At 38.1% G+C, this 26381-nt stretch overlaps 1 protein-coding gene across 8 annotated transcripts in view; it reads left to right on the forward strand.

Moving 5' to 3' along the window:
* CDK8 (cyclin dependent kinase 8) overlaps positions 1–26381 on the forward strand; it is a 126161-nt gene that overhangs the window by 87013 nt on the left and 12767 nt on the right. For 3 of the 8 annotated variants that reach the window (XM_045044624.1, XM_045044653.1, XR_006589566.1), the window contains exons 5-12: positions 4755–4812; positions 7182–7313; positions 14365–14508; positions 17010–17079; positions 17844–17916; positions 20708–20805; positions 21433–21511; positions 21631–21789. In XM_045044624.1, the coding sequence (XP_044900559.1) occupies positions 4755–4812; positions 7182–7313; positions 14365–14508; positions 17010–17079; positions 17844–17916; positions 20708–20805; positions 21433–21511; positions 21631–21789 (813 nt within the window). The other 5 variants (XM_045044570.1, XM_006927174.5, XM_003980264.6 and 2 more) reach the window with 5 other exon arrangements.

The following is a 26381-nucleotide window of genomic DNA, read 5'->3' on the forward strand; positions in this document are numbered from 1 at the left end:
TACAAAGAGCAAGAATTAACTTTACTAGAGTAGTTGATAATTTCTTCTTTAGCTTAAAGATGTTCAGCAGCAATACTGGGGTAAAATTTAATATTAGAGGTAAAAAATTAAAATTCACAGCTTGGAAGAAAAAGTGAAACTATTATAAATGGTCTTCCAGACTTTATTCACTGGATTTCCAAATTTCTAACTCGACTCCTTACAAGGTTTCTTACAAAACAGTTTTTTAAATAACCGAATATATGTCTATTTAAGACTTTGCTGCTCATGTTTGAATCTCATATATGTATATCAGAGTTAAAGTTTTTAGTATGTATTGTACATATTGATTAACAACCAAGCTGAAAGTTATTATCTAGAATGTGTGTCCCCAGAAAGTGTACAATGTTTTGTGAAAGTTAAATTCTGAATAAATCTTAGAGAACAGCACTGGCAGTGGTTTCTTATGGGTAGCTGTATTTTGTTTTTTGTGTTTTTTTTTTTTAATAGATCCATCAAGAATCAAACTTTCCTGTTGACTGCAAGTCTCCATTTTGCCTTGACACATTAGTGTGCATATGAAGACCCCATTTTCACCCCTAAAATAAGGTCTTGGCAGTTATCGGGACAGATAGGCTATCATTCTCCACTTCTGCACCTCTGTCAGATATATCTGATATTGGCAGTTTCCTGATCAGCCCAATTCTTGTCTTTCTCAAGATAGAGCTCCCTGCAGTCTTTAACCTTTTTTTTTTTTTTTAAATCAGGATTGACCCCTGAAATGAAACCAATTTGCCATCTCTGCTGTGTGCCAAAGTCATCAGTGAACTATTTCACAGCATGACAAATTCTAGAGAAGAGAATGCCTCTACATGAATGGTTTTCTCTGTAATACAAACATCTTGCTTTAGGAAATAATTGAGTTTTGGGGGAAGCATACCAACAGAAAACAAGAAAAGCCATAAGCCTGTCCTATAAAACAAGGACATGTTCTTTTAATTACAAACAAGTTTTTGTTTTGTTTTGTTTTGTTTTTTTCTGGGAGAAACAAAACAGCAATAGAAAGATATTATAGTTTCAAACAAGAAGTATACTTCAGGTATCTCATTGATTTATTTCATTGTTCAATAGGCAATAAAAGGTGCTCTGTAATGTCTGTGCATAGCATAGCTATATTTGAAGATGTTGCTATGATGTAATAATACTTCTAACACATTGGACCTCTGATCTCCATAGCAAAAATATAGTTTAATAGAGTACATGCCTCATTAAAATGTAAAATTCTATACATGCTTTCAAAGTGATTGTGTTGGATAGCATATAAAAGATAATGGACTGTTTATCACAGTTCTGGTTATTACTAATTTGATTCATGTATTGTCACTAACTACTTGGAAGTTTTGGCTCTAGAGCTAAAAATCCCTACCAGATTCTCCTAGTAGACAAAGAAGAAAGAAAAAAGAAATTAGCTTTTTGGGGGAATATTATGTGAGTGTACTACAAACAAAAATTATCAAGTCTTTGAAGCCTTCCTTAATACTGATTAAGCAACAAAACAGAAATAATAACAAAAGTACTTTTGATCTTTAGGGCCTTTCTTCCTGTTTTCTCTTGAGACTTCCATTAGATTGTATTGATAAAAGAAATTTAGTGTTAGATTTACCTACTGAATCAAAACATCATACCCTGGGGCTTATAGAAGGCTACCGTGGAAAATAACATGAGGAGGGCCCCGTTGTGTATAGTGTTACTGAAACAACACAACACCATTCTCTTTTGCTTGTGACTATATAGCATGGCCCAAACTGAATTTTAAATTTACTTACAGAGGTAATGTTGGTAATGGCTTTTATCCCCAAGACCTGCTTCAGATCATAAATAGGCAGTGAGTTGCCTAGAAAAGCAATTTGTAACTATTAACTAGAGCTGTGGCCCCAAGCCCCAGTATTAGACCAGACCTTGACAGAGAAGCTGTGTATTCCCCACCCCATGCTGAAACCCAAGTTTGGAACTCGACCAGTCTGATGAGTCTAGAACAGAACGAGGAGCAAGAGAGGGTGTTTGTCCCCCTTTACCTTGTAGCATGCTGACTGATGCCACTCACCCTAGGGCTTCTCAGCTATGGGCCCAGCTGCTGAATGAGTAAGAAAAAAAAAAAAAAAAAGATTTTCCACTACATCTAAAATAAAAGGAGGAGAGAGATGTCCATGTGCTCTGCTCTTGCCAGATATGGAGATTGCATTTTAGGATTGAGCACTGAAGTGTGGTAAAAGTCCATCACAGCAAACCAGTTAAGCAACCTGCATCTCTGGAGAAGGGGGTGGGACTTAGGGTATGGCTGAGGAGCAGGGGCCGTGGGTGAAGGAAGGGTCTTTAACGTTTAGTTTAGACGTGACTTTATGGTCTGAATTGTTTACAATCAGAATGTATTCGTGTACTATTTATGTCATTAAGGGGGGGTGTGGGGAGAGAATCAGATTTTGCCAAATAACAAAGGAAAGGTCTTTGGGGACAGAAGTAATGGGATAGCAATGACTTAGTTTTGAAAGGTCTAGTCACAGGACACTGAAAACAGTGTGGCAGGAACAGTGTGGGTGGTGGCAGGTGGGCCGGGAAAGATTGGTGGGAAGGGGCTTGCAGGTGCCTTGCATCCCCTCATAAGGGCTTTGGGTCTTATTCACAGGTGGTGAGAGGCTAAAGTAGAAATAATATTTTAGTAATAATGCATGGCAAAAGAATTCAAAGACTTTTGAAAGGTTCACCTACACCACTGTCACCAACTCTTTCGGTTCTTCTAGTTCTTACTCATTGTACTTTTTTTAAAACCTATTTGTAATCACAGTCTATATATCATTTTGTGTTGTGCTGTTTTCACCCAATCTTGTAAGAATTTTCCGTGTTGCTGTGGAAGATTTTAGGCAAGGGAGTCACATGATCAGCTTCCTTTCTTAGAAAGGTGACCCTGGCCACATTGCAGAAGATGGATTTGATGGGGAAAGAATCCTACTGGGGCTAAAGAGTAGGGAATGGGTTCAAGAGATGTTTAGGGAGTTCTGCCCCAGTGGACCATAAGAGAGTTCTAGCGCAGGCATGGAAGTTCCCTCCTAAGCCCACATTGGTAGTTGAGAGCAAGCCTCTCCCCTCTGCCAAGTAGAAATGCTGCCTGATTCCTCTTGGAAAGCCCTCCTGGGCCTTCAACACTTTACACTAGTCTCAGAGATCTGACTTCATTTTGAAGTAGGCTGAGCTCTGAAAGTCTCTGCAGAGTGTAACCCAGGGGTGATTGATGAACATGGTGCACAAAAGCAATTTTATTTGTGCTAGGCAGTAGTTACAGGTAGCTCCTGGGGAGTATTGTTAGTGCTGTACTTCCTTTTGGTACCTTGCAGGTTATCCCAGGGGGTCAGGTGTGTGTGTGTGTGTGTGTGTGTGTGTGTGTGTGTGTGTGTGTGTGTATGATAGAGGTTCCAAAACCTTTTTCTTGAAGGAAACATTATCATTATCATTGTTATTGTTATTATAGTATGCATTAATTGAAAAACTTGATTCACAAAGTTACTTTCAAAATGATGTATTAGGAAGGGAGCATTAGGCTTATGACATGGGGTAGATTCTACTGTTGCCCCAGTCTTGTAGATTATATTTACAGGGCAAGTCCTTTAATCTCTCTGGTGCCTAGTTTCCGCACCTTGAAAAATGTAGGGAGTTGTAATTTCTGAAATGTATATGCTACCATTTCAGCAGTTCTTTTCTTTTTGCTGGGGAAAAAATTTTGATCTGTAGTAGTTGATAGAATAATATATTCTATGTTCCATTTTGTCAGTAATAGCATGGAGGCTGTTACCAAATATGGTTAGGCAAGCCTGTGAATTGGTTACTACTGTAAACAGCTTTCATAAAAATCTTTAATTTTAAGGTTCCTTTGATCTATTTGAAGGGCGTTCTGATCTAGTTTCACTTCTCTTTAGCAGACTGGTAGAATTAAAGACCAAGTAGACAGGCTAGCAGGGTGAGAAAGTTTTGGGGGTTGCTCTCCCCCCGCGACCCCTTCCCTTTCTTCTTCCCCTCTTACTTCTTGCTGAGGAGGGGGCGAACCTCACATGTCAGTATAGTAGGTATCACTCACTCTAACAGATTGTAGATGACAGTTAGAGACTATAACACTGTCTGAAATTTTACTTCTGTAAAATCTCCCTTTAAATTTTAGCTTCTCTTTTTATTTAAACATAAAAACCTCGAAGCCATTGAGGTCATAGAGAATTCCTCTTAACTTTGCTAATTCATGTAGGAAAGACTTTAGTAAATTGATTTCTCTAGAATTTGTTTAAACATAGGTACATACTTTGCCATTTCAAAAGAAAAGAACAGAGATATCAGGTGGCTCCTTCCCTCCTTCCTTTTACTTAGATTGAAGTCATCTTTGAAGATAACATTTTCCCTTAAAGTTGCAGGGCATTTTATATATAAGTTGGCGGGAAGCACAATATTTAAACTTCCTGTCAGATGCTCCACAGTAGTGAAAACAGACTGATAAAAGGGCCAAGAAAAGCCTTCGCTCTACATGCAGAAGAGCACTGCCATATTTGGGCCTTCATGAAGTTTGCATATTGCTTTGCATATATACACAAAGTTTCCTTGGTGACTTCCTGTGTTCGATTTTAATTTTTGAGTGAATGAGGTTTTTTAAAGGTGGATTTATGTTATATTGGCATATTGTCTATTTAAAAGAAACCACTACTGTCTACTGAAAAAAAAACACTATTTTGTTTCCACAGAAACCTGCTAATATTTTAGTTATGGGTGAAGGTCCTGAGCGAGGAAGAGTAAAAATTGGTATGTTTTATCTTTGATAAGTCACAGCGTAGCACTCTTTTAAAACTTTTGCAGGCAGCTGTATCACTTCTAATTTTTGCTGTAATAATATGCATATATTCATGTAGTTCCATCTGATCAAAGCCATTTCTAAAGAGTTTACATTAAAAGTGAAAAATGTTTCACACTCTTAAAAGGTGTCAGACAATCCTTAGAGATTGAAGTGTTCTAATTATAAAATAAACCATGGAAGTTTCTTAGAAACCTTTGCGTTCATTAAAAGTAGCCTATAGAGGTGAGTGGCTTCTATCCCTGTTAGAAGCCAGCCTCACCTTTAGTCACAAGGGCATACAGCGTACTAGTAATTATACCATCAGTTCTGTTCACCTGAGCCAGATTAGATCAGATCATATGCCTCTGTTGACCTTGTCTAGATCAGAAATTACCAACTAGGAAAACCGTTAAGGCTGGATAGGTACAGAACCTTAAGTTCAAACTAGCCTGTCTTACTATAGAAGGCCTTTGCCTGATGGGGGAAAAAAAGTAACAAGCATTCTATACCTTGGCGTGTTTTCTAATAGCTCTGTTTTCTTATATATGAAAGCAAAACTTTACCCATTTCTGGTTTGGTACCTATAAAGATAGAACTAAAATTTATTTATTCTAACTGGTTATTTTTTTCATTGTCTTTTCCAAGTTGTGTTTGTTGCATTTATTTAGTTTGTCTTGTGTGTGGGTAGAAGAAATGTTGTTAACTAAATTATATTTAAAGGCAGCAGGATTGTGGGAGTATACAAAAAAGTAAATAGTGATTTCTGATTGAAGATTTAATATAGATCCGAATTATCATCTGATTTGTACCACTTTGCCAACAAAGAAAAACCTAGGTGTTGCTAATCCCTCTTCCCTGTCCTCCCCTATAAAGTCCCCAGATCTCACTTTACGCTTTTAATTAGACTCTTAGAATGTTCTTTTATCGTACAAACCTTGCAAATTTTTTAGTATCACAAACATTTGATGCACCTCAAAGTGCTCCTAGTCACTGACTCCCTTTAAGAGCTAGGCCCTGTCAGTACTTACCATAGAGTCACCAAATGCTATTAAGTCCTTACTTGTGTTTTAAAAAGCCCAATTTGGTTGCATCAAGTTCAAATGTAAGTTCAAAGCATGCAAAATAGAAAAGATTCAGCCAACTAGTAGTTATAGGCATGGTTTTACTATAAGATTTGGGGAGACCTTATATAACAAATTAAAATCTAGTTTGGAATTATACTTCTGTATAATGTGTATGATGTTAGCAAGTTTGGGGGGATACCAGTGACTTAAAGCATTTACATTTAAGAAGAAATATTAGTTCTTCTATAAACCAGTATTTAGTAATGTGAGTCATGTTTTTAATTCTTTGCCAAATTTCTGTGTTGTTTTTTTAACCTCCATAATCGAGTAGGTTAGACAAGGTCCTACTTCATTAAAAATGTATATTAGGAGAGCAAAACCAAACAAACGGTGGATAAGTCTTGACATTTTTGATAGGTGGTATAAATATTGGTTGTTCATTCAACATGTATTTGACAAAAGCTACATGTACTGACAGTAGATTCTAAAAGACACAGATGAAAAAAGACAGTTTTTGCCTTTAAGATTACAGTGTAGTAGGACAAACAGCCATGCCTGAATAACTACAGTACTTACTAAACTGTGTCAAATGCCACAGCTCCCGTTCTGAGCGAGGAGTTTATGACATTTGTCAAATCATTTAATTTCTTCTTTTGAAAATTTCTTCTTTTTTCCTCTTAAAAAAGGGAGGCGATTGAACTAGATGGCCTTTAAAAAGTCTTTTCCAGCTTAAAAAAGTTACTATGAATCTTCAAAGTTAAGCTAATAAAATTCAGCCAAAATAAATGGGGGGAAATAGTGGTGTTAACATACTGTATCGTCAACTTCTGATGATCCCAGTGAACAAGGCTTATTGATGCAAATAGTGGAAGGCCTTACTGTAACTGATCTGGTGTCTCAATGCTTATTGCCAGTACAAAGAATGGACGTGCAGCTTAACAACCCTGTCCCCAGCATTGGTGCGACAGGTGGAAAGCAATCTGCCCAGGGGAGTAGGGTCACCCTTGACCTCTGATAGCGGAGCCTCTCTGTAACCCAGGTGAAGAGCAAATGACAAGAGTTTGCCAAGATTGAAGATCTCAAACTTGGTTTATATTTAGGCTGTTGAAAGGGATGAAACGTTTTTGGTGCCCCTCCCCCCCCCGCCCACTCCCCCTGCCCTGCAAATTTAGCACTTTTTTCCTATCTTATGAAATAACAATGGTAAAATTAGAGTAGTCAATTAAATTTGTAAAAATCTATTGACTCAACATTATCATTATCTTTTTTTACAGCTGATATGGGCTTTGCCCGATTATTTAATTCACCTTTGAAGCCTTTAGCAGATTTGGATCCAGTAGTCGTAACATTCTGGTACCGAGCCCCAGAATTACTTCTTGGAGCGAGACATTATACCAAAGCTATTGGTGAGTAGAACTAATTAAAATTCCATGACATTTAAAAAGTGGCTTTGTTATCGTAAAATATACATATTTCTATATATTAAATCAAATACAGAAAATTTTAAAGTAAGAACAAAAACGATCCTAAAATTCTTTTACCTAGAAATACCATCATTAGCATTAGAGGGTATTATTTCAAGCATCTCTCTCTGACAGATAAGTAGATATTTTAAAACTTTTAAAACATGGGATCATACTATGCATTCTAAGTAAACATGTATTTTAAATTTAATTTTACTTGAAAAGAGAAGTAAGCACAGTAAAATTTCTAAACCCTTAATCTTCAGACAAATGTTTCTTTCAGCAAAAGAAATACTAACTTCTAAGAGATCCCCTTAGAGTTAAGGGGAAAAAATTATGGAAAAAGTAGGAGTTGGAAACATCTTAATTCACTTTTCAATTCTTGACTGTGTTGGTTACCTCCCTACAATGAACGACTGGGAAATGAGTACTCTTGTACTTCCTCCACACCGACCTCTCAGTTTATAAGCTATCTTAGAAATGTCATTGTCATCGTTATTATTACTGGCTTGTTGATGTTTATGACATTAATTTTGTTTGCCAGCTGTAATTCCCACCATTTATTCTCAGGTTGTGTATTATAATGAATTCAGCGCTCAACTACCACAGTCCTTTGACCACCTCTTTTCCATTACGGAGTCTTTATTCCTCCTCATTTTATTTGGCTGAATTTTATCATCGAGTACTTTTCTTATGTGCTTTGCTTTTCTTTTCTCCTTTATTGTGTGTTTTTATTGCTTATTTAACCTGTTCTGCGTTCTCCAGAATGACATTGAGCCTGCTTTTTTTCTGTCCCTTGGTTAACTCCATCCTGAAGTCATCTATGCTTTGCTGTATTCTGGATTGATTTTAATCCTGGCTTTTCTTTTTTTTTTTAATTCCTCTGTGTTGGATATGTTTCATTCTGGGCTTTATTATTTTGCTATAGCATATTCTCAAGTAACTTGCTTTGGAAGGGAGGTAAATTTTCTAGTTCTTGTATTTCTGAAAAATGCCTGGGTCATACTGTATCATGCAGTTTGGCCAGCTTTAAAATTCTAAGTACAAAATAATTTTCCTTCAAAATTTGATGATGCTCCCCCATTGTCTTATATCATTAGTGTCGCTAATGAAATCTCATGCCAGTCTTATTCATTGGTGGATTACTTCGGTGGTTTTTCTTTCTGAAAACAGATAAGAATTCTTATCGTTGTATTTCACAGTAATGTGCTGGCTCCTTGGTGAGCACGTTCATCCTGAAGTTCATAGTGGAAAGTCTGTAGAAAACTCTTACACTAGTCTTTTGATTTCATCCTGTCTACTTTCTTTTTTTTTTTTTTTTAACTTTTTTTTAATGTTTATTTATTTTTGAGACAGGAGTGACAGAGCATGAGCAGGGGAGGGGCAGAGAGAGAGAGGGAGACGCAGAATCGGAAGCAGGCTCCAGGCTCCGAGCTGTCACCACAGAGCCTGACACGGAGCTCGAACTCACAAGCCGTGAGATCATGACCTGGGCTGAAATCAGATGCTCAACCAACTGAGCCACCCAGGCACCCCTCCTTCTGTCTGCCTTCTGTGTTTCTCTTTCCTAAACTGAGTATGGGCAGATATTGGACTCCTGGGGGTAATCCTTTATACCACTTTTCTTCTGTTTTTCTGCTTTTGTCTTTTTTTTCCTAGAACCCCTTCTTATTCTCTGTTAATTTTTTGTATTATGGAAAGAAGCTTCTTGAATATCTGTGAGGACAATGCTGTATTCCTGGAATAATTACCTGTGTTTTCTTTATAGGCTCCCTTTTTATTAATTTGTCTTGGTGTCTCCCTTCCAAATGTCGTGTTCTTGATCCTTGCCTATCTCTTCATATGTAAGAGTCACGTTCACAGAAAGGTGCTTACAAACTTTGTGTACACAGATTATAGGGCTCGTTGATTGGCAGACATTAGGGTAATCTAGCAGAGAACTTTAACAGGGGGATCCCCAAGTGTCAGCAGGCACGAGTCTTTGCCCTGAGTCCATTCAGATTCTTTAAGGGAAGAGTCTTTCCACTTGGGGCCCAAGTTTTGTATAGCCCCAGGGCAGCAGAGGGGACTAGGGGAAGGAGAATGAACTGTTTATAGAATACAGACTTTGTAACTGGTGCTGCAAGGACAGACTCTTCACGAAGTTGTACAGGACAGGCCTGCTTCCCACTCGGCAATAATACTGTGGCCTACGGTCTTCTCTGAGCTGTTCCATCTGCCTTCCAGCTTCCAGAAGTGTTCTTATATATCTCTGCCAAATCAGGTCTTCATATAGCCAGTCTCTCTTTTTTTTTTCATTCAGATCTTAGTCAAAACGCTACCTCTTCAGGGAGAGCTGTGATCATACAGTCACCCTGCCTTCCCCATCCCACTTCTAGCTTACTGCCGTGGTAACATTGAACAGTATCTAAAATCCACTAAAGTAGATAGACGTTGCCCAGCTGGTCACCCTGGTAGGCCAGTGCCTACAGGGTACACAGTGAGAACTCGGTACTCTCTGTTGAATAAATGAGCGAATCCTGTCCCCAGTGATTTCCTCCTGTTCAGAAAGGACGTTGCTGCCATTTCAGTGTATATAAATGAGGGAAAAGAAGAAATACTTGTGATTATTCCCGTCTTAATCTGAGCCCAACATGTCTTTCTTCAGAAAATCTTTTTTTTTTTTTTTAATTTAAAAGGTTATTTATTTATTTTGAGAGAGAGTGAGCAGAGCCCATGAGCTATGGAGGGGCAGAAAGACAATCCCAAGCAGGCTAGACGCTCTCAGTGCGGAGCCCAGCGCAGGGCTCAGACTCACGAACCGTGAGATCATCACCTGAGGCAAAATCAAGACTCAAAAGGACACTTAACTGACTGAGCCACCCAGGTGCCCTCAGAAAATCTTTATGTTCACTAATCTTTGTACCTGCTTTGACATCAATTTCATTTTATAGAAAAATAAAGGTAGATAAAGTTAAGTCAGGGAGATATGGGACTTCTCTGTGCTTTGTGGCTGTTATACAAATCTGAAATTACTCCAAAATAGAATACTTTTTGACAAGTCAGTTACAAAGAAGGAAAAGTAAAAGTTATTGGAGCTAGTCCTGTTTGGGGGGTACATATTATTACCTAGGCACATGTTTGGTTATCTTTTTTATACGTGTGTTCTAAGTGCTTAGCATATAAACTAATATGATGCACAGCTATTTTTTCCATCTAGAAATGAATATGTAAGAGCAGGGTTATTTTTGATAAGACATATTAACAGACTATACAAAGAAGTTATTGCCTAATCTTAGCTGTTGTCAACTGAAAACTTGAGACTCTGAATTGATTGAAATTAAGTAAAAAATACACCATCACAGAAGCTTGTGTCTCTGACTTAAACTGTTTATTATCTTTTCCTCCAGAAACATTTTATTGTGAACATTGCAGTTTGTATAACCTGTTACTATTCACGAGGACAGTCTCTAGTCTGGCAGTTTTGATGCAGGGCTGCTTGTCACAAAGCTAAACTAACCAGCCAGTTGTCCAAATGGCTTTATAATTTGGAAAGGAGAAGGCCTTTCTTCATATTTTTCCCCTTTTACTCCCTCTCATCATCAAAATTCATTGGATAACTGTTAGAGAAACAAGAGAAACCAAAATGTACGCAACTTAATCTGACTTGTAGCCTTAGCTCCGTCACTCGGTGGGGCGGGAGGGCGGTGTATACGCGCGCATGCTCGCCCTTAGCTCGCCCTTAGCTCGCCCTTAGTTCTTTAGCCTCATTTTTTGAAAGTGAGAATTTAGCCTAGATCATCTCCTAGATTCCCGTTTAAATCCAAAAGTTCTGTGACGTTGGATAAAACAATTGCTTCTGAGGGAGGGAAGTTGCAGAGGGGCTGACTGGAGCGTAGATGATTGAAACCAAGGTCAGTGCCAGACCCTTTGTGGTGGTGGTCCCCACCCCATGAATACCTGACTTGGCCAAGATCAATCTTGGAAAGCCCTTTTCTTTTATGCAGACATCGACTCAAAAGTGTTACAATATAGATATCTTTCAAATTACTTTTTTGAAAGCGAGAAATCATACATAAACCATTTTTAACATAAATTTTTAAAAATAGAATAAGGGAATAAAAAAGGAAACTTCTTCCTTGATTCCAGTCTCTCCACCACATTCGCATTCCTCCTATTACCTGTGTAAGTAGCCTAAGGGTCCATTAAAGTATTCAACAAATTCCACACACCACACACAGTGAAAGCTACTTATCAAAGAACTTGCCTGTGTTTTTACTTCCCTGTCAGATCATTGTGGTTTGAGCAGCTGATAGAAGAACCTTTGTAGTTGATGCACAGATTACTTGTTCAGTAGTTCGTTTCAGGGGCATCCTTTAGAAGGGTGAAATCTGCTAGTGTAGTTAGTGGATTATGTTACACTGAAGGATATTAAGAAGCAGCAAAAGAGCATAGAGGGAAATGCTGTCCCCACCCGCTGTCACCAACAGATTTTATCCACTTCTATAGAACTGCAAGCTGAATCATTAAACCAGAGCGAGTAAATAACGGGTCAGTAAACATTGTACTCCCAGTGACAAAGTTTAATTCAGTTTTAATTATTTTGGGGTTTTGTTTGGTTGACTTTGTAGACCAGGCTGAAAGAGGAGTTTCAGTTTTTAATCATCACTAAAGCAGTCTTAAAATTTTACTAAAGTGTGGTACACTCAGATGTTTGTTCTCAAATAACTGAATGCCCACTGATTATGTGGCATTCTGTTAAGTGGGAAATGCATTATAAGATAAAGAGAAATGAGAATTTACTCTTTAATTAAGGTAGACACTTGCTATTAATACATCTATTGATTAATACATTATTTAACAAGCCCCCCTTCCCTTGGGTCTACATGGCATGCTAATTCCTATCTACTTTGGCTGGTTAGTTCAGTAGCTATACACAAGTATTACAAATTTTGAGAAGGAGATGAGATACATAGGTTTTTTATCTTGGAAAGTCTTCTAGAAGGACGTAGGCAGGGAGGTGAATAGGGAGGGACTTTTTCATGAACTTGGCACAATCCAAAAAAAAAAAAAAATCAGGCAAGATAGGAAGGAGAGACTTATTTACACAGATTTAGAAATTTATCTGAAATAATAGCCTGCTTGTAGCTAACTTAACTTTCTGATTAATGTCTGGATCAGGATTTTGAAGAAAGGAAGGATGATGAGGTTGCTAAAAGGTAAGAGATAATAGAAAAGATACAAAGAGGTATTAGGGTAAGGTTAGGCAGGGCTTAATAAACTATTTCGTCCTACTTTCTGACTTTTTATTTTGGAAGCAATGTAGCTTTAACGATAGCTACACGACTTACTTGCCTTCATCTTCCTTTACCTAGTTTGTTTTCTTCTTTAGAATTTTTCATAGCTAACCAGAATGAGTTGTCCGGTCTTTTGGGTGCTGTGAGTAGAGTTTTACACATGCAGACTGACCCATCAGCCCCTTTTTGTGATGCTCCCTTCCCTTTGATTGAGATTATCATAGGTCAAGCTATTTATTTGGCACACATGTAAAGAGAATAATCACAAAATCGTTTTTTTCCGTGTACTTTCTGACACTAAAAATAATATAGTTTGGCTTGTGTTTCTTGGTACTTTTCCATATGGTGGTATTGGCTGACTTGGTTCTCTGATATGGGAGAAAACTGATACGCAAACACAGCGTCATTTTTAAAAATCGCTTGTCATCAGTGTGTTGTGTAATCTCTAATAAATAGGCGATTAACTTGTTACTCTGAAATGTACATGTGATAATTTTACATTCAAGATCTATATTCCAGTTTTAGAGTTTAGGAATTCTCAGCTAATTTGTAAATTAACATTTTTTCTCATTTTCTATTTATGTGACAGTTATTAACATACCTGATTAATTGCCTTTAATAAAACAGTGATTTTTATTTTTCCCTCTATCATTATTTCTATTTACCATGGTTATAAGATCAGTCAAAAACCACTGATTGAGTGTCTGCTATATACACACTGTTGTACTTACTAGTATGGAGAAGTCAACCTTGTTGGCTTAGGGCTTTCTCAAGAGTGGAAACTAAATAGTTTCAGTTTTAAATTCTAAACTGGCATGTAGCTCTTTCCTCTACTAATAACAGTTGTGTTGAGTAAAAGTTCAGTCTGAGTGAAAGTTAGCCTATATCTTAAAGTGAATGAAAGGAATTTGTTGGGTTAAGGAGGCATACATTTGCCTGGCTTTTATAAGTAATTCCAGTGAGTTTATACCCTTTGTGCCTCTTGAAGTAGAATTTTGCTCCCTGTTTTCTTGTCTTTATTAAATTGGAAAATCTGATGCTACTGTAGCATAAAGAAATACTTTGAACAAAAAAAGCTGTTCAAGTAGAAATGTGATTTCATTAGAATATTTGAGGTCAGGCACTGTCTTTCTTATTGGAATATGACCTTGCTTGCATGAGAGAATAATCATTAGACTTTACAAATTAGCAAGTACATAAACTAGGTGAAGAAAAAGTATTTTTACCTCAGAAAATTGTGCTGACTTTTTTTTGACAAGTATGCCCAATTTCAAAGGCTATTTGGGTTTTCTTGTTTTTGTTTTATTTTTTGTTTAATTTTGTTTGTTTGTGGTTCCTGTGCTCCATATGTAGCTTTGTATGTATTTCACAGATAAGGTAATGTTTGAAGCATTTAAAAATTGCCAAAAATGTAGGTAATAAATTTGATTTGAATTTGGAATGAAGCCACTGGGTGGAATGGAGGTATAATAGGGAATGAAAAATGGGGGTGGATTGGGTGGGAATATATTTACAAACAGTATTCCATGATATTTTAAATTATAATTGCTTTAGGAATTAATATGACTCATTAGGAAAACAAGAAACAACCACTCCCCACCACGATAAAAATGCATTTTCTTTTGGAAAGAACCACTTTATTTTCCTCCTTTCTTTTTCTTTTTTCCTTTCCTTTTTTTTTTTTCTTTTCTTTTTTTTTTTTTCTTTTTGTTTTAAAGATATTTGGGCTATAGGGTGTATATTTGCAGAACTACTAACGTCAGAACCAATATTTCACTGTCGACAAGAGGACATCAAAACTAGTAATCCTTATCACCATGACCAGCTGGACAGAATATTCAATGTAATGGGATTTCCTGCAGGTACACATTATGTTTTTGTTTTTGTTTTTAAATCACTGTTGTTTAAACTTAGATAATCTTCTTCATGGGAAAGGTGTGTATCTTAAGCTGATGAAAGCCACTCTTACTCAGTTCTTTATATTTGTGACTTGCATTAATCAAAGATCCTTAGAAATAGCAAAATTTAGAGTTCACATATTAGCGTAAAGATATTTGTGGGTTTTCTGAATTCGAGGAGTATATTTTTGTTTCATTTTATTTTGTTTTGTTTTGTTGTTTAATATTTGAAATGATAACATGTTTGCGATATCTGTATTAAAAGGTGCCTTTAGTTCTTACCAGGGGAAACTATAAATAAAATTCAGTAGTATATATTTTGGTCTGGCAGTACGTATAATAATGCCATTACTTGGGATTTGAGTGTAAATTTTGAACATTATTTACATTTAGGGCACTGTACAGAATCACATGTTGAATAATATGAAACATAGAATATTTTTGCTCTATCACCCTGGCTGGTAAGAACATTCTTTTAAGTGTTCTATTAGAACAGCAACCTTGCGTGCACTGATTAGCGGCAGGGAGAAAGTCGTTAAGGTGTCTCATCACAGGCGTTAGACCTCACCAGCTGTGTCTCCATCCCTTGTTATACCACAGAATGGTAGTTCCTCAGTCACCAAAAACTGCCCAGAAGTCTAGAATAATGGATATTTGCTTAAAACACAATACATAACATTGGCTAGTGAGGTACTTATTAGAAATGGTTTCTCATTAGGAAGTCTTCTCAGGTCAGGGTAACTCAAGACTAATGCAGAAATACCTGGGAGTTATAATTTCTCATTCCCTTGTAGGAGTGTTAACACAAATACTACCTTTCTGCAGAATTGGTCGACAGTTCTGTGAAGACTGCTTTTTTGTGATGGGAATTGTATTTATTCACTAAATATTTGAGTACCTGCCATGTGGAGGCACTGAGTTATGCATGCAATCTTGTTGATATAACAGGCACGACTCTTGCCTTCTTGGAGTTCATACTGTGGTACTCTAAGTAGAATTTTTAAATAATAGCTATGGATGGAGTAGGTGGAGGAGAATGGTCTTTTCTTCCCACTTGTGGATGTGTCCACCATCTCCAAGGCCCGAGGCAAAGGAATATGGCTTACAAGGAGGTGAAAGTGGGGGTGGCTTCTGTAGGAGATGATTCTTAATGTGTAGTTCAATAGCTACGGTAGGCTCAGCTTATAAGAAATTTGAAAAGTAGGCAGCAGGGTTTAGATTTAAAGTGCAAGAGAATCCACGATAAGTTCTTGAAAACTAGTGATGTGGTTTATGTTCCATTTTAGAAAGATTAGCGTGTGGTGGTGGGTAAAAGTCAGTTAAAGAGAGGGAAGCGAAGCCTTGCAAGCCAGCTCTTTGCCTGTGTCACGGTACTCCAGGTGTAAGTGATTAAAACAAAAAAAAGGATGGGAAGTAAAGGACAAAAATGGAATTGTTTATAGGAAGTGTGTAATTGAGGGAAAAGTAAGAGATTATCAAGATTTCTAGCTTGAGAAATTGACAAAATAGAGAAATCAGAGCAAGGAAACAAGGAGAAGATTCCATGCAGGAGTTTAAAGTGTGTATTTAGTTGACTTTACAATATGTGATATTTATGGAGGATAGGTAGTAGCTGTTTGTGTGAGTGGAAGGAAACCTCTGAAGGCCATTTAAAAACTGACGGTAGCTATTAAGCTACCTGTCGTACTACCTGTTGTACTACGGCACCTGGTAGTCTCCCAGTAAAAGTCCATTGATAGTGATGGAAAAAACAAGCCGTCTAGCATGCGTTGTTCGAGCAACTCTAAGGTCAGCAGAACTAACTGAAACATTTTCCACCTAATGTACCTAGTAGCTGGGGTTGTTTTTGTTACTGTTATTGAAACTAGCCAAGCCACCAGCTGATTTTTTTGCATACTGGTTATATCCTACCCTGTTCTATTTCAGACAATTGTTGTCGCTTACATTGATTGCTGACGTAAAGCAGTGTATTTAATAAAGTGAAAGTAAGGAGGATCATATTTTTTTTAAAGTGCATCTTATAGCTATGGAGGGAAAAGATACTACATTTGTCATTGAAGAGATTGGTTGCTGATTTAACCAAGGTATTGAGTGGAAAAGGGGAAAAAGTAGTTACAAACAGAAATAGAATGATTTAATAATAGAAATATTTATTAATAGCTTATTCCCCTCTACTTATAGAAATTGAGGTAAAAAAGAAATTGAGGTAACTGATAGTAAATTCTATGGAAAGTAGGCACTGAAAAGATAAACTCAAAAAGATAGAGATCTAATGCTATGCAAGGGATGAGAATTGTATTTACAGGTCAAGATAAGATGTTTCTATAGCTAGTCAATTATTTGAGATCTGTGCTTTCATGGAAGGTCAAAGTGTATGGCGTGTAATAAAAATTGAGGTAACTCTTGTTAAAATTCTTGAGAACAGGAACCTAGACAACATAAAATGTTATCAATGTATTCCACAGATAAAGATTGGGAAGATATAAAAAAGATGCCCGAACATTCAACATTAATGAAAGATTTCAGAAGAAATACGTAAGTTGGAAAGAAAGTAGACCCTTTTTTGATTTCTGCTTTCCCACAATACTTAGGTATAAGATTGAGTACTCGACAGAATACGGAACACAAGGTTATCCTAACAAACAATTTTACTTATTTACTTAATAAATATTTTACATTATGGCATTCTTTATTGCTCAAGATGTTTACATGATATAAAGAAGATAAACAGCTAATTTTAGTAGCTAATTTGGGTAGAAAAAAACCCTTTCTGTACCTATTACTTTCTGGAAGCGGCATCAGTGAAAGTATCATAGCTGAAGCAGTAAGAGACTGAAATACCCAGCCTTGCTAGCACTGACTTGGCTCCCCACCTGGGTTGTGTAGTCATTTTACGTAGGCTTTAGCAGAGAAGAAGGAATATTCCGTTTATCTGCAATGCAAGATCAGAGAATTGGGAGAGAGGACAGTTTATAGGCCTGTGACAAATGTAAAAAAATTGTTCTTTATATTAAAAGACTGAATTAAACATTTGACCTGTAGTTATTGAGATAAGAGTCATATAAAAATGCTATTCAGTATATATTATTTATGAAATTATTTTGTGTTTAATCAGTGGTATCCATTCGTAAGTGACTAGTGTGCATGAATGAAATATGAAATTGATCTAATGCTATGCCGATAACTCCATTTTTTATACATATTCTGTACCGGTTGTTATTAAAATATTTGGAAAATCCTCAGCCGATGTAAAATTAACCTCAAAATCTAATAGGTATTTCATAGTATTTCTCTTTCAGGTATACCAACTGCAGCCTTATCAAGTACATGGAAAAACATAAAGTTAAACCAGATAGTAAAGCATTCCACTTGGTAAGCTTTAGAGAACAATAATATTTTTTTTTCCCCTTGATTAGCCCAACCAGAGGTTTTTTTGGGGTCACTTTATATGGTTACTTAGCACTCTTAGAGTACTTTATTGTTATTTACTTATTTATTTATTTATTTATTTATTTATTTATTTATTTATTTTAGAGTACTTTAATGGTAAATGCAGACATCTGGTTGGTGCATCTTAGTAAAGGCATGAAAATATTTGTTTTTGCAAACCCATAACATGGTTTAACAGACTAATGTTCAGTTATATTAGATTTTCTAAAGGTTGTCTTTGTACCAAGGCTGTCGAGAACGTTTTTAGAGTTACATTTATTGGTTTTCATCAGTTATTTAAAAGTTCCAAATATTTCGAAGAATCTAAAAGAAAAACCATCCCACTGCTCAGAAATAATTTTTACAGGTTATTTTGTATTTCAAATCTTTGAAAGATTGCTTATAAAATTTTTAACTCCCAAGATACTCTTACAGACTTGGGTATTAGAAGTCCTTCAGTGATGGTGTGCACTATTTGCATTTTCTGGAAGAATATGAGAGTTGCGTGATTTATTACTGTATAATGGAAAAATAATTTGACCTAGAAACTGAAAGAATCCATGCGCTATCATAATTTATGAGATTATATTCAACTAGTGCCGATTTAAATTTGTTTACAATTTAATTTCCACTTTTACATCATTACAATTAAAAATGATTTTCAGCTTTATGTTTTTAAGAAAGTTATATAACATACTTGGAAATTTGGGGGAGCAGGCTGTATTATATTTGGCTTAAAATTCTTTTAATCCTTTATTCTCGGTATTTTTAAATGAGTTCATTAAGTGGGATTTTTTTTTTTTTTTTTTTTTTTTGCCTTGAAAAGATTATATTTTCCTTTATTACAGTACCAGGCCACTTGCAAACATGTCTTCTATTTCTGCTTTTTCTTCTCTGTCTACTGCTTCTGCTCCTACACCTTCTACTTATTTTTATATCATGTCCTATATCCTATATTTCATTATCTTATTAGCAACTTAAAAAGCAGTACTTAACCTATCTTATTAGCACACAATATATTATTATCCAAATAATGGTTTCTTATAACGTACTTGAAATAGGACCGAAATAGGAAGGTAAGTTAGATCCTTCAACATACGGATTATTTATTCTAGCAAAATAATGGTAATAGTGGTAGACTGAAAGTCACAGTTTGCCCTTCCTTCCCCCCAGTTTGCTGCTCTTTGACATGGTCTGAAGTGGCTCTCATAACCATCACCACTGACATCCCAGAGAGAGACTTCCCTTGCAGCTTATTTGCTCATTTTTGCTAGGGTGACCGACCTTGTGTGGGCCCATCTGAAAACTCGGACGTAACTCCGTTAAAACTGTTGACTGTTTTAAATGGCAAATCCGTGCTTTTCCTTTCAACTCTAAAAATGAAGCTGCACTTCCACTGAAATCTCATCAAAATTAAATTTAAATCTCGCCATCCCGGCATTTCTTCTGTATTTCTGAATATTTTATGTCCTTCTGTCCTCTGTGCCCTCTCCCATCAAGTCTTAGCACGTCTGTTGGTTTTCAAGAGTGGTCCTGGTCCACCGCACCAGAGTCATTTGGGAATTTGGTGGAAAGGCAGCTCTTCGGACCCCTGCCCAGACATCCCAGTCAGAGCTCTGGGACCGGGGCCAGCGGTCTGCTTTCGGAAGTGCGCGAGCGGTGATTCCGATGTACTCTGACGTCTGAAAACCACTGCATTAGATCAAAGAGGAGAAGCTGAGAGGCCACTATTTAGATAAGCTCTTAAATCACATGTTAAAGTCAAACATTCTAAAATAAATAAATAATAAAATAAAATATGTTAGTTCGTAAAGTCTTCGGTCAACTGTGTTTTAACCAAAAAATACTGAATTTTCACGTGAGTGCGACATTTCTATAGGTAGCAAGGTAACAGTAACAATAATAATAGCAGCTAACACTTACTGTCTTTGTGCCAGGTACCATTATGTTTGCTTTCCATACATTAACTCATTTAATCCTGAAAACAAACCTTTGGTAGTAGGCACGATTGTTAATCTCCCTTTGACAGATGGCATTACAAAGAGAGTAAGCACCTTGTCCAGAGTCACTCGGCTCATAAATGTCAAGTCAGGACTTGACCCAAGCAGTAACCTTGGAATCTCCCATTCATAACCCCTCTGTACTTTACAAGTTCTGTATCAAGCATCGTATTTATTTAGACTAGGATAGCACTGGATAGCACAGGAGAGCTTTCTCTGATGGTCTGTGCTATCCCATAGGGTAACTTCTACCCACATGTGTCTCTTGAGCTCTAGCAATGTACCTGATATGACTGAGAAATTGTTTTGTTTTGTTTTTTTAGTTTAATTTGGTTTTAGTTAATTTGGATTTAAATCTAAATAGCCACACATGGCTAGTTTATTATTTGTGTTATAATAATGTTTCCCCTTAATAGAAAAAGAATAGAAAAGACAAGAATTTAGTTCTGTCCTAAATTGGGCAAAGCAGTTCAGATAATGTGGATCATCGGTTTGGAGTAAGGCATACGTTTAGTTACTTCTGAAAGGAGAACCAAGTAAGATCATGATTATTAGAATGACTAAATGTGAATTACTACATTAAATAGAAAATAAGTTTTCCTGTTGTTAATTTGGGGGAATAAATACCTTCAAATGGTGGCATTTTCATCAAAAAACATAACACTTCGCACATGTGTCCGAGGAGATGACTACGGGAAGTAACGCGGTAACGTTTTTATGACTTACGGTTTCAGCTTCAGAAGTTGCTTACCATGGACCCAATTAAGCGAATTACCTCAGAACAGGCTATGCAGGATCCCTACTTCTTAGAAGATCCGCTTCCTACATCAGAGTAAGTGACCCATCTATTAATTCACCAGCACGATGGAATTTTTTGGAGCGTGCTTTATTTTAGCTACCAACTCCAAGTTGCCACTCCTGTGACGGGAGGACCTGAGGAAATCCCCACAATAAGCCAGAAATGAGCTCTGGTGACCGAGGTGTCATTTAGGCATCTCTGGCCGTGTCTCGCTTTGCGAGACGTTGCCGGCTCTAGTTTCAGGCGCACTCCCGTTTCTTGGTGGCGGGTCGCGTGTGGGTGCTGCCACTCCCTCAGACTCCCCGAGGCCGCTCACCGCTGCACTCACACTCTGTGTTCCCAACTGCAGATCTCGTTCCCTAAGAGCAGTGACGTTGCAGCTGGCCTCTACGTTTCGGGTTTAGTAATAAAGAGTAAGCCTGGGCCAGAAGGAAGTTGAGTCATATTCGATGATCGATTATTTTTATACAGTTCTGAAAAGCCCTCCCACGGCCTGCTGTAATGTCACGGGTTAGAAGAGTCATCTCTTCACAGCCGCAGGAAGGGTGCTGGTTTTACAAATACGGAGGCAAAGTCCACCTTAAAAGATTAAAATGAAGGATCTGAAATATCGATTAGCATACTGGACATCATTTCTCCTTTTTGTTTTTTTGTGATCAGCGTTTTTGCCGGTTGTCAGATCCCTTACCCCAAACGAGAATTTTTGACAGAAGAAGAACCTGATGACAAAGGAGACAAAGTAAGTATTAAAGTACATTTCCTGCCTCTCGTTGTGGCCAGTGCGACCGTGAAGATAATTTTGCTTGTATTTGGTTCTCCTTCTGAGTTGAACTTTATTTTTCTGTTTAACCAATTGAGAAGAACCAGCAGCAGCAGCAGGGCAATAACCATACTAATGGAACCGGTCACCCAGGGAATCAAGACAGCAGTCACACACAGGGACCCCCGTTGAAAAAAGTGAGAGTTGTCCCTCCGACCACTACCTCAGGTGGACTAATCATGACCTCAGACTATCAGGTATTTCTAGTGTGTTTTGTTTTGGCTTGCCATATCCATACTTGTATATGGGTTTGTGACCTTTGGGAAATGCAGTATAATTAAGAAAAATGCTGACTTTTGCGTACCTGGGGAAATGACACTGACACGAGTGTCACTGGCATGGAGAAACACTGACTGATACAGTAGAGGGAGCTGGCTTTTGAACCAGACAGGCCTAGAATGATCGAACTTAAACTACGCCATTGATCAACTCTGTGACCTTGGACAGACAGTGTGACATTTCCCGGCTTTAGTTTTTCATCTGTAAAATGAGGGTAGCCAAGTCTAACTGGTAGCTGTTGTAAGAGTAGACGTGATAAATCCTAGCGCCTTAACTTGTAGCAGCAGCTCAGTCAGTGCTGTCTGTTGTTTTGAGACAGCCGTAAACCGATAACGATTAAGCACACAGGCTTTCAAATCCCAGCCCAGCCACTGACTTCGGGTAACCTTGAGTAAGTCATTCAGATGTTCCCAGTTTTCTCATTTGCAGAAATGGACAATGGCAAGTGTCAAGTTGTAACAACGATTTAACGAAAGAACGTATGCTGAGGCACAGTGGCTGGCCTGCCTTGAGTCCTTAACGGATGTTACCACTCTTACCGTCTTCATCATCATTCCTGCCATCAGAAGTCTTAGTAGCATTCGTAGCACCCAAGTTTATTTATTTATTTTGAGAGAGAGAACGTGAGCTGGGGAGAGGCAGAGAGAGAGAGAGAGGGAAAGAGAGAGAGTCCCAGGCAGGCTCCGAGCGTTTGGCACAGAGCCCGACTCGGGGCTTGAACTCAGGAACCTGAGCCGAGATCAAGAGTCAGACGCTTCACCGCTGAGCCTCACAGGCGCCCCCTTAGTAAGCGCTTCTTAAGTGGTGGTGGTGATGCTGGTGGTGACTGTAATGATAAGAGCTTGTTGGGTACTTACTCTGCTAGCTTTTATACTAAGCATGAAACCTACATTATTTCATCATTATCTCAGAAAACTGATGCTTTCACGTGTTCCCCTGCCGAGCCGGGGGCAGACCCAGGACACAGACTCAGATCTGACTGCCAAGGCTGCCTGCTCGTGGATCCTGTCGAGTGACATTGTCAGTTCCTTTGCAGAAAGACCTGCTTTGAAAATCATATTCCACCTCCTTGCTCATTCTGATCATATTGCCAACTCAGCCGGGTTTCAGTGTGGAGAGGACACTGAAAGCTTGCCCAGTGAGAGTTACTTACCTACCAAAAGAGAAAAGGAGATCTTACTGAACTGGTGAGCTTCCCAGAGCTGCCACTACGGTTCAGGAATAAGATCTTCACTCTTCGCTTTGGTTGAGGAGGGGGCCAGTCCACCGAACCGTGGAAATTCTTGAGACTCTGCCGGGGTAGCAGCTCTCTTCCAAGAACAAAACAGGGACGTCAAGGGCAGACATCTCTGAGGGTCGATGTTTGTTCAGACATCTCTCTCTCCCTATCTGGATGGAAAGAGTGCATCCTTCTTGGCCCAAGAGTGTGTTTGCACACTAAGGCATCCTTAGAATGAAGCGGAGCAGTGCTTGGACCTTTGCTACTGAAACCAAGAAAATGCTGCTGCACTTCTTTGTTTCTTGGTGTTCTCATTGTGGTTGGTTTTTGTAGTGACTTCGATTTCACGTGTCCCCTCTTTTAAAATTCTATTTTGCCAGGGTAGGCAGAATTTCGGATTGTATGATTTATTAAATACGCTTTGAAAGAGGAAAGTAGTAAGTTACGGCTAATCAGTTATCACATTTGTCTTGGGAGCTAATAATACGAGACAGAGAGGTGCAGGAATGGGAATAATAATATAACAGGTCAAAATCAGAGGTCTCTAAACTCTATCACTGTTCTTTCCCTTTGTGCTCTTTTTAGAATTGAGAATACCATTCTTGTTACGTTTCTATAATTACGAACTTTTTGTATATACCTTGTAGCAGAAGATAAGAGTCATTAAAGGGCATAAAAATATTAAATGCCAAAGAGAATTATTCCGTGGTACCTTTTCTTGCCCTGTTCATTTTTTTTTCTATTTTTCAGTCACAAGCATGTTGAGAGGTTTCTACCGAAGAAACTAGCATGTAAATTAGCTTTGAATTTCTTAGTGTGTCCATCACTAAGTTCATTTATAAACAACTCGAGCAAATTAATTATTACTTTTCAAGTAGGTACAAAACGGCTTAAAGAGGGAGGTTACTGCTCTAGAGAAACAACGAACTGCACAGCATTGTAATGAGACTCAGCCTGATATTGTTTGCTGGCAATACTCTGACCTCCACGAAGAAAAGCTGATATTAAAAGATTGGGGGTTTTCATCATGTTCCGTCTAGAGCTAGTATATGGCACAAGACTTTGAAATTCTTACTGCCTTGAAATCAGTGACATTTTAAACACACATAAGCCTTGCTGGCTCGGGATGGAGCCGACTCTTAGAGACGTCTGACTCACATGTCTCCCTCGTTCTCCATTTTCCAGCGTTCCAATCCACATGCTGCCTATCCCAACCCTGGACCAAGCACATCACAGCCACAGAGCAGCATGGGATACTCAGCTACCTCCCAGCAGCCTCCACAGTACTCACACCAGACACACCGGTACTGAGCTGCGCTGGAATGTTGTCCGTGCACCGTTGCTAGCGCTGTGGACTGACGGTGCAGCTCCCTGCGGGAACCCGGCATGGGCCACGGGAGTGTACTGTGCGCTCACATCCTCAGACTGTCCAGTAGCCAAGTTCCACCACTTTTCACAGACCGGGGTAGTGGCTTCCAAGTTGTACCTGTTCCGGAGTTAGACTTGAAAGAAAGTGCTAGCACAGTTTGTGTTGTGGATTTGCTACTTCCATAGTTTACTTGACATGGTTCAGACTGACCAATGCATTGTTTTCAGTGACAGTCTGTAGCAGTTGAAGCTGTGAAATGTGCTAGGGCGAGCATTTGTCGTTGTATGTGGTGAGTTCTTTCAGTGTAACAGCGTTCTCTGACCAATAGTACACACACACACAAGTTTAACTGGTACTTGAAACATACGGCGTATGTTAACTCAACAAAATCACCAAGACGCAAAGTGAGATTATTTTGGTACACCTTTCATTTTAGTGTCTTATCAGTGGGTTGATTCATTTTTCTACATTAATCAGTGTTTTTTGACCAAGACTATTGCTTGGGTTTTTTTTGAAAGTACAGAAGCCACATAGTTTTTCCAGAAAGGTTTCAAAACTCCCAAAGATTAATTTCCAACTTATAAGTTCGTTTTTATTTTCAATCTATGACTTGACTGGTATTAAAGCTGCTATTTGATAGTAATTAAATATGTTGTCATTGATATAAACCTGTTTGGTTCAGCAAACAAACTGAAATGATTGTCATAGACAGTGTTTTATTTTTCCTGTTGGTGTTGCTGATTAGTGAGCATGCTTTAAGATGAAAAAAGCATGAATGATAACTTCCTCTGAAAGGTGCGGCATCCGATTCAGATATCCTGTCCCGATTTTAAAGCTGGTTGGTGTAGTGCTATTAAAATTTTGTTCAGTTAATTTTCCTTTTTAAAACTCGTTCGCACGTTGTTTAGGGTGCCCTTACTTCAGCAAAGGAGAAGGAGTAGGAGAGCCTTAGGATTTTTGAGGAAAAAAAAAAAAAAAACCTATAACATACAATGTACTGTATCAAACTATTTTACATGAATGACACAAGTATTCTGAATTAAAAAAAAATTGAACATTGTTAAAAACAAGGTGTTATGTAATAAATTTATTTTTCATAAATCAAAATATGGAGTCAGCTGTATTTTTATATACACAAAGGTGTTTTATTTTAAAATGTGCCTTAACAAGTGGCCTGTAAATAAATCTCTGTGATTGTTTTCATTAATAATGTCTATATATTCTACCTCTGTAGTGGAGTAATGACTTAGGATGTATATACGGGTTCTTTCCTCTGCTGCACTTCGTACTATGATAGATGTGGAGTAGACACCTTTCTAATCGAAAGAATTATGATGAGCTTTCCATTTCTAGAATAAGGCGTAATTCTGTCTTATGCTGAGAACAATTTGTTTTATCCCAAATAGTTCTTTTTCCTCCCTCCTTTCGCACAAAACCCAGAAGATTTAAAAAGCTGACATAATTTTTTTCCTAAAAATTCAACTCATTCGGATAAAAACATTCGAAGAACTAAGGAATTCCCAATCCTGCTAGGCCGGATCAGAGCAGTGAGGATAATTTAGGAGCTAGACCTGTGTTGCCACATGACGTCTTGCCGCCCCGGCTCGTCCGCACAGCGCGGGGATCTGATCACGGAGCTCCCTCCCCAGGGCCCTCAGGAGCTGCCCTCTGACCACAGACTGAGTCAGTCTGACTTCTGTCAGTACCCTAACCCGCCTTCCTATTTCCCTTCACTCGAATTGCCTTCTGTTTTTCCTCCCTGCCTTTGATGCAGTGGCTTCCAACCTCAGTGGGCGTGAAAATGATCTACAGTTTGTTTTCTCTGGGTCTAGTCCCAGAGGTTGGTTCAGGGGCGCAGGGAGGACACGGAATCTTCATTTTTAACCAGCTCCTCAGTTGGTTCGGATGTGGTTGTCTGAGGA

The sequence above is a fragment of the Felis catus genome, chromosome A1 (genome assembly GCF_018350175.1).
Source record: "Felis catus isolate Fca126 chromosome A1, F.catus_Fca126_mat1.0, whole genome shotgun sequence".
NCBI classification, from domain to species: domain Eukaryota; kingdom Metazoa; phylum Chordata; class Mammalia; order Carnivora; family Felidae; genus Felis; species Felis catus.